This window comes from Drosophila nasuta, unplaced genomic scaffold (assembly GCF_023558535.2).
Source record: "Drosophila nasuta strain 15112-1781.00 unplaced genomic scaffold, ASM2355853v1 ctg180_pilon, whole genome shotgun sequence".
NCBI classification, from domain to species: domain Eukaryota; kingdom Metazoa; phylum Arthropoda; class Insecta; order Diptera; family Drosophilidae; genus Drosophila; species Drosophila nasuta.
The window spans coordinates 16,447-25,875 of NW_026869404.1; the positions used below are offsets into that span (position 1 = coordinate 16,447).

Below are 9,429 nucleotides of genomic sequence, written 5' to 3' on the forward strand. Positions count from 1 at the left end.
GTATGGGCAAAAACGCCTACTTACTAGAGTCTTAGTTGCTTTGGCTGAAAATCTGGTATATTGTTGCCGTCTAGGTATATTTTGAATGGTGTATTATCGATATACCAAATATACCATTTGGTATATTTTTAATATTTTTTTTAGTATTTTCGGTATATTTTGAGAAAATACCGCAAAATATATTTCTTTTTATTCAAAATGGTAAGTAGTATCTCACAGTCGAGTACACTCGACTGTAGCTTTCTTTACTTGTTTTTCTCTACTTCTGCTGACTTTAATACTTAAGGTTTTTTTTGAGAGTATGAACTACTCTTTTTCTTAAAATACATTTATCATTAGCTGTTGTTGGCGCATTTGATTGATATTAGTGAAGTATCAAATGAAGTTATAAGAATTAGGGCGAAGCGAGAGCGCAACAAAGCTTTTGTTTGTTGCTCTCTGAGCGAATTCGCCTCGCTTCGTCGCTCTAGTTAAGTTAGGCTTAATGTAGCTTAGCATAGAATTAGACAATTGAAATAGAGAACATATCAGCGCGTCATCACTTTGCCGTTTGTCTTTATCGTTTCATTTTCGTCGTTTTACAACAACAATCAGGTCTATTCTTTGTGTAAAATTACGAAAATCGAAAAAATATTTATTGTTTGCCGGTTATTCCGACATTAGTAGTTAAAGGAAAACAAAAGTTGAGCGAAAGCTTATAACTAAACTGTAATAACTATAGCAAAAGAAGAGCGCAAGATTGAGTCTAAATGTAACTGCTCAGTTAGGCTGAGCAGGCTTACAGTGGGACAAGGCGCTTGATTTAACACCGGCCAACCTTGAAATACCCGACGTGGGATTTCAAATCACTGGCAACCGTGCTAATTTATGGATTGGGCGCTTGAATGTGCCAGTGCCCGTTCTAATTTCGGCCACCCGTATTTGGCCGTCTGTTCCTCGGGTTACGCCTGCGACCCTTCCAGTTATCCACCGCTGAGGTGGCGTGTTGTCCTCGTGAACCAGGACGAGGCATCCGACCTCCGCCGGCCTGTGGAGACTGGATTTGGACTGTGGATTTGGAGGTTGTGGATGTAGTCCTTCGACCACGCGAGCCAAAACCGCTGTCTGAGCGTGGATAACATTTGCCATCGTCGCAAATACGTCAGCTCTTTTGGGCCTGTCTGGCACGGATCCTTGCGGCAGCGAACGGGCGGCTTTGCCCGATTAGAAAATGGCCCGGCGTAAGAGCCTCGCCATCGTTGGGATCGGAGCTGAGTGGAATGAGAGGCCGCGAGTTGAGGATGGCCTCGACATCTGCCAGATGAGCTCTGACCTCGCTTTCCGTCAGTGACGCGTTGGCCATTTGCCGGACGAAATGTGGGGCTCGAGGAGGGATGAAGTGCCATTCCATCCCCATCTCCGACGCGAACAGCTGCAGTTTCTCCTGCTGCTTCGAGAACTCCATCTGTAGCTCCTTGAGTACATCCGAAGTGGAACGCCACGCCTTGCGATGTAGCTTTTTAGGGTTAATAAAACAATTAGTGGACAAGTCAGCAACCAGTTCTAGATGAACAGCCTTTGATGCAAAACACACAAATACTGCTATATACATTTTAAAGGAGGTCGTCCCCGAATTCTCAAGGAAACATTTATGGGTCCGCAAAATCAACGCCACAAATGTGAAATGGACGTGAAGCAATCAAGCGATCAATTGGTAACTGCCCCATTACTTGTTCCCATTACTTGTATCGAAAACAAAGAATGCAACCACAAACTATTTGTGTGCATTCTCTTCAAGCATTAATCAGCCAAATTCTTTGCCTTAAGAGCGAAATCATAGTTTTAACACCAGCATGACAGTTGGTCTGATGCAAGTCTCTTAAATACAGTCTGACCAAGGGCGAATTTTTGACATCGTCGTCAATCGGTGCATTTAATAGTCTGCCACCTACGCGGATCAACGAAAGAGATTTTCCTGGCTCAGAGATTTTCTGAATAAATGGAGAGCGAGAGATTGAAACATTTTTCACTGTTTTAAATCGGTTGACAATGCAAAATGAGATTCTTAGGCCACTCACACTGCTCTGTGGTGTATCGCTATTGTTTCTGGACTGGTTTGTCACTGTCACTCGCGACAAAACCCATTATGTATATTGGGACGATCCAAATGAGTTGGTTGAACGATTACAACTCTTAATTGCCTCTCAAACAGCTGGAAATACGAATCATACTAATGAAATTACATCAATAATTGAAGAATTGAGAGAGGCTCAAATTATATACTAAATTCATATATAATTGATTGATAATATTGAAATGAAGTTGTGGCAACCCCTTTCAGTTCTCGTGATCAACAAAACTCGATAACTCACGCGAGTATCGATATTACGGGAGTACATCTCCAGGAGACACACTCTCCCCTCAATAAGTTTCGTCAGCTTCGTCCGCCGCCACTGCAGAGTCTTTGCCGCTTCATCTCCCCGATCATCTTTTTAGTTTTAAATATAAGTATATAGTAATCAATAAACATAAGGTAAAGCAAATTGGTGACCCCGACGTGATCACTATATACACACGAGTGCTGGTGCCATAATGGCAAACAACGACGCCCCACAAGACGACGCCGAGGTTTTTCACGATACCGTATACTCACGGTGTTGACGCAGTTATCAACCGTGTAGCTGTGAAAATACCGCCGTTTTGGCCCGAACACCCAGAATTATGGCTATCGTAAATCGAAGCCCAATCTGTTCTGGCGGGAATAACCTCGACGAAACGAAATTTAACACAATCCTAGCACAATCGAAGCACCGGTGTTGGCCCGAATTGCCGACGCCATCGTCAACCAACCACGCACAGCAAGTACGAAAATTTGAAATCGTGCATCCTGGAACGCGCGAAAGCGAACAAAAGAAAATCCAGAAGTTAATATCGGAGACCGACCTTGGTGACAAGCGCCCCACGCAACTGCTCAACGAGTTAAACGCACCAGCCGCAAACAAAGTTCAAGAATCTTTTCTGAAAGCACTGTGGCTGCAGCGCTTACCAACACAAGTGCAAGCGATCTTGCAAGCATCGGACGCCAGCCTAGCAAACTTAGCTAAGTTGGCAGATAAAGTGATGGAAGTCGGTGATTTTCATCAGGTACGCACCATCGACGCCAAGTCGGCGCTAACCAGCAGCGCCGTTTCCGACGATCGTCTAGACCGCATCGAACAACAAATCAACGCGCTTCCAGAAACCTTTCGCAAGAACAGCTTGCGAACGGATCGCAACAGCGTCATAGCTGACATGTGTTGGTACCACAGCAAATTTGGTAACGCCGCCAAGAAATGTCGCCAACCATGCTCTTTTGCATCCGAACCAAAAAACTAAATCAATCTTCGGATTCGGCGGACAAATTCGAAGAAGACCACAACACAATTGCCCGCCTCGCCATCAACGACAATTTCTCCAAAACACAGTTTCATCGATACCGGCGCCGACATTTCAGTGATGCCACCCTGCAAAAACGCAAAACTATGCTCACTCCAAAGCTTCTTTCGCCGCCAATGGCACGAAAATACAAACCTATGGAGAAAACGCATAGCATTGTCACTGGATTGCGACGAAACTTCGTGTGGACTTTCGTGATAGCTGACGTCAACTGCGCCATCATCGGATCCGACTTTCTTCAACATTTTGACTTACTCGTCGATATGAAACGACGCAAACTCATCGATCGGGCTACGCTGCTGGAATCAAAATGTCACGCGCCCCCAACGTAAAAATCAACGCGGTTTTATCCTACGACACGAGTAACCAATACGCTACATTGCTTCACGAATATCGCGATCTCGCAACGATCAACTCGAACCGGCTGCCAGCAACATCCGAAGTAACGCACTTCATCTCGACCAACGGGCCGCCTACTCACGCCCGCGCCCGACGACTAGCGCCCGACAAACTCAAAGCTGCACAATCCGAGTTCTCCCACTCATCGAGAAAGGAATATGCCGTCCCTCAAATAGCAACTGGTCCAGCCCTTGCACCCGGTAAAGAAAGCAAATGGAGAGTGGCGTCCGTGCGGCGACTACCGAGCACTGAACAACGTAACCGTGCCGGATCGATATCCTATTCCGTACATACTGGATGTAACGAGCATCTTATACGGTAAGAAGATATTTTCGAAAATCGACCTGCAAAAAGCATATCACCAGATTCCTGTCGAACCACAAGATATTCTCAAAACAGCAATTATCACGCCTTTGGGCTATTCGAATTTTGTTCATGACGTTCGGTCTGCGCAACGCAGCGCAAACTTTTCAACGTCACATAAACAACGTCATACAGGCCTCGACTTCGTTTTTGCTTACATCGACGACATTTTGATCGCTTCAGAATCCGAGGCGCAGCACGAGACGCACCTCCGCACTATCCTCGACCGTTTTCGGAAGGCACATCTCACCGTAAACTTTGAGAAGTGCCAATTCGGTAAGACACAACTTACATTCCTGGGACACGACATCAGTCAGCACGGCTTAAAACCATCCGAAGCCAAAGTGGAAGCCATACGGCATTTTAAAACCGCTTATCGCTAAAGACCTAAAAAGTTTCTTGTATGATTAATTTCTATAGGCCGTTTATCCCACGAGCAGCCGAGAACCAGCACATACTCCAGACGCTGATCCAAGGCAATAAAAAGAACGACAAAACCCCGATACTTTGGTCTACAGAAGCCGACTACGCATTCACCGCCTGCAAGAAGAACGAGCTTGCAAACGCTACGTTGTTGAATTACATGGCACCAAACTCACACAATTAACTTAACCACCGACGCGTCCCGACGACGCTATGGGAGCCGTAGTACATCAGGTCATCAACGGGCAGACACAACCACTGGGATTCTTCTCCAGGAAATTCACATCGACGCAAAAAGAAGTACAGCACCTACGATAGAGAACTGACTGCCATCTATCAGGCCGTTTTGCACTTCAAGTACGCACTGAGGGCAGGAATTTCGTTATTTTCACCGACCACAAGCCGCTTATGTACGCCTTCAGTCAAAACAGCGAGAGCATCACCCGACGCGCTCGGCAACTGGATTTTATCAGCCAATTCAGCACCGATATCCGGCACATCTCTGGAGAAGAAAAACAACGTGGCTGATCTTCTCTCTCACGCATCGATGCCATCAAACACATAAACTTCGACGAGATGGCACTGAACAGGAAAACGATGCGGAACTACAATCGCTACTCAAGTCTGACGCCGAAAACCCATCTCACTAACAAAATTGTCTCTTGCAGGCTCAAACAAACAATTGTACTGCCACGTCGCCAATAACCATACACGTCCGTTTGTGCCCAAATGCCTACGCCAAACCGTGGTTGAGGCCCTACATTCGCTGAGCCATCCGGGAGTTAAGGCAACAAACAAGTTGGTCGGAAAACACTACGTTTGCCCCGCATGGCGAAGGATGTCGCTAAATCGTACGCTCTTGTATCCCGTGCCAGAAGGCCAAAATCCAACGTCACACCAAATCGCCACTAGAGAGTACACCGCCAGCGACACCCGTTTCGAACACATAAATATCGACATAGTCGGCCCGCTGCCTTCATCGAACGGATACCGATACTGCCTCACGTGTATCGATCGATTCTCACGATGGCCCGCAGCAATTCCTTTAGTAGACTTCACAGCAAAATCTGTAGCCAACGCACTGATATCGGGCTGGTTCGCTCAGTACGGTATTCCTCTTCACATCACAACCGATCTGGGTCGACATTCGAGTCTACATTATTCCAAGAGCTTTCCAAAATTTGTGGTTTTAAGCACCTGCGGACGACGGCGTACCACCCACAAGCCAATGGTATGATCGAACGCTGGCACAGAACGTTAAAAGCTGCTTTAAAATGCGTCGATCCAATCAACTGGAGTAGTTCCCTGCATCTAATCCTACTCGGCCTACGCACAACAATCAAAAGCGACATCGGGCTGAGCCCTGCGGAATGGTTTATGGCACCACACTACGGGTGCCAGGCGGATTTTTGCACCGAGCACACAAAACACACTGAGTCCGAGTTCACCGAGTCTCTTCAAAAACCATGTCTCAACTGCCAACCACTAAGCCAGTGCACCATCATACACCGCAAGAATTTGTCCACCCGACCTAAACCATTGTACCCACGTCTTCGTTCGAGTGGATCGTGAAAACCCCGTTGGAAGCAAACTACGAGGGTCCTTTCGAAGTGGTAACAAAACACAAATATTTTACACTCAAGGCCACACAAAGGAAAAAAGGTTTCCATCGATCGACTTAAACCAGCTTACATCTTCAAAGACGTACCGCCTCCAACACACAGGAGCAGACGACAGCGCCAACTGCTCAGACACTCGAGAAAGTGTCAAGATCAGACGACAAATCAGATTCCCAGCAAAGTATCTTTCCCAACTGGAACTCTAGGAGGGGGTACTGTGGCAACCCCTTTCAGTTCTCGTGATCAACAAAACTCGATAACTCACGCGAGTATCGATATTACGGGAGTACATCTCCAGGAGACACACTCTCCCCTCAATAAGTTTCGTCAGCTTCGTCCGCCGCCACTGCAGAGTCTTTGCCGCTTTCATCTCCCGATCATCTTTTTAGTTTTAAATATAAGTATATAGTAATCAAAAACATAAGGCAAAGCAAAAGTTATAATCATCATGTCTGTTGACAAGTTTGGACGTTATGTAAATGATAAACAGATCTCTATTCATTTAAAACGACGTGAGAAAATACCAGGACTCTACATTGATAATGATGGAAGTTATAATATTCAAGGAAGACGTTTAAAAAATGGTCGCTTACCAATTGAGAATGCCGACTTGGCGATAAAAGAATATGTGGACCAAGTTGTAAACGATTTGAGAAATTTTCTAACATCAATGATTTCAAGTCATCAAGAAAGGAATGAGAGATTATTATCCGATAAATTGACTACAGTTGATCAGCGAATAATCAAGACTGAGAAAACTACATCAGATATTCTTGATAAAATTATACGCTCTCATATTCGAAAGTAATAAATATGTCTAGACGGGGAATAATTAATGAAATACATGCTCCTTCACGTAAGCATTTTCTTAGACGTAGAGTCATAACAAAAGGGATAAACGAATTATGGCAAGCTGACTTGGTTGAAATGGGGGGCAAATACTCAAACAATGGGTATCGCTACATGCTAACAGTGATAGACACATCTTCAAACAGACTGAAGCCATGGAGATCAAAGAAGAGTAGATCTAACACAATTTAAGATATTAATGAAACGATATGGAATCAACCACTATTCAACATTTAGTAGTCTAAAGGCCTCAATTGTTGAACGATTTAATAGATCATTAAAAGACCTAATGTGGCGTGAATTTAGTTTCAATGGGACATACAAGTAAGTTGATATATTCAAATCACTAATTTCCGTTTACAACAATAGACATCATAGAACTATACGAATGCCACCCGTTAATGTAAACACTAAAATGAGAAACATATTTTGAAAACTGTCTACAACAACATTAAAATGTTTGCGGAAGCAAATTGAAAATGGGTGATTATGTACGCATTAGCAAGTACAAACATGTATTTGAAAAAGGCTATAACCCTAATTGACAACTGAAATTTTTAAAATAAGCAAAGTACAAAATACTTACTACCAACAACATACTTACTACAAGACTTCAATGGGAATCCAATTCAGGTGGTTTCTACAAAGAGGAACTGAAAAACAAGTTTTCCTAACACTTATCTGGTTGAAAAAGTGTTAAAAGAAAGGCAATAGAGCTCTAGTGCGCTGGTTGCTTCCCAAACCGAAGACAGCTGGATTCATAAGAATGAAATTTGTAATATTATAAGATTGAAAACAATTTTTGTATTTTTCTTTTATTTTAACTTCAAGTTATTTATAATTTTTTTTTTTTTTTACTAATATCTACACTTAATTTTAAACATTTTTTATTTTTTAATTTATACATTTTAATTTTCAACAAAGTATTGTTAACCATTGTCCATTAACATGAAATGTAATACTAATTGTCCTTCGTAAATGTTGATCGCACTTTCATTATTATCCAACTTTCTTTTAAGATTATTTATTTTGTTCACACTAGTTTGATTAGTGTGTGAGTTCTCTAGCGCAATCATTTGGCTGTGCCAAACTCTTGACTCCGCTTCTAAAATTGATATGGAACTCTCAATTTCAAAGGGTATTACTAAATAATGTGCTCTTGCTATAGTTGAAATCTTATCTTCTTCTATTATTCGCTTATCATCTTGACTATCTAATGTAGTTTTTGTTACTTTGACTGTAGTGATTTCATGCCCTCTAGACCTAAACATCTGCATACTAGAACGTTCTTGCTTTCCTGTATACAAAGTATTTGAATAATTTGTTAATGAAATGCCCATCTAACAACAACCCTTTACCCCTTATTTTTTTGATGCATATTTCACCAGAGTTATCGAAATTTTCATAAGTGTACGCATGTTATTTTGACCGTAAACCAACAAACTCAGTCATTGGTTTACCATGCAACTCATCCTTAAAGAAACCTAATCGTTTCTATTACATTTCTTAAACTTATACAACTCGGTTAATTCATCTGGATATTCGGACGTGTCAAACTTTAACTCCACATCATCCTGAATATCTGCATAAAAATCATTTGTTTTATGCTGTAAATAAATGAATCCGTATCCATATAATTTAATTTGAGTGCTTTCCCAAACTTAGGTTTCATGTAGTCATAATGGAAGTCATACATTTTGTATTTTGACATCTCCAACACTACAAATCCTAAATAAATTGGTTTATCACAAATGTTGTGTAACCTCTTCATTTGAATTGCATACATAGTTTCACTGAACCTTGATGCACTATGAAAATTAGATTTTGATATTAAATCCCTGGCACATAATTTGGGTCGTCCTAACTTCCTATTTTCAACTGATACCCTACCTCGTTATTATCCGTACATCCACCCTTTTTTCACTGTTTTCCATGGTTTTTCCATAAACACATTGCTCAATAATTTAAAAAATCTTTTTCAAAATTATTTTGGCTCTGGTCCTATGCTCAGTGTTTATATCAATATATTTCTTGAGCCAGGCTTTCTGCCTAAATTGAAGGATGGAGTGAATTTTTTAATCCAAGCCATGTCTCATACACTGTTTTAAAGTCTTATAGTATATGATATAATTCTTCTTTTCAGCGAGATCGGCTATTAACTTGGGAGTTTTACAACTGCTTGATGGCAGCTTGTTATCCGACAGAATGGTAGATCATTATGTTCATCATGAACTGAGTAAGGGTAATCTAGATCAACCTCTAGAATATATCCATACTCACTATTTTCATGAATATTTTCTAGATTAAAACTCTTAATCTGATTCGTGTCTAACCATTTGAACTCACCGTAAGGTAGTGGTTC

The 9,429-nt window shown here is 42.0% G+C and overlaps 1 protein-coding gene across 1 annotated transcript; it reads right to left on the reverse strand.

Annotated features, from left to right (window-relative positions):
• Positions 1 to 1,141: 1,141 nt before the first annotated feature.
• LOC132797730 (uncharacterized) lies at positions 1,142 to 2,378 on the reverse strand. Its single transcript, XM_060809482.1, has 2 exons — positions 2,352 to 2,378; positions 1,142 to 1,495 (listed from the first exon to the last, which is right to left on the reverse strand). The coding sequence occupies exons 1-2, from the start codon at positions 2,376 to 2,378 to the stop codon at positions 1,142 to 1,144; spliced, it is 381 nt and encodes a 126-aa protein (XP_060665465.1).
• Between the last annotated feature and the right edge of the window lie 7,051 nt (positions 2,379 to 9,429).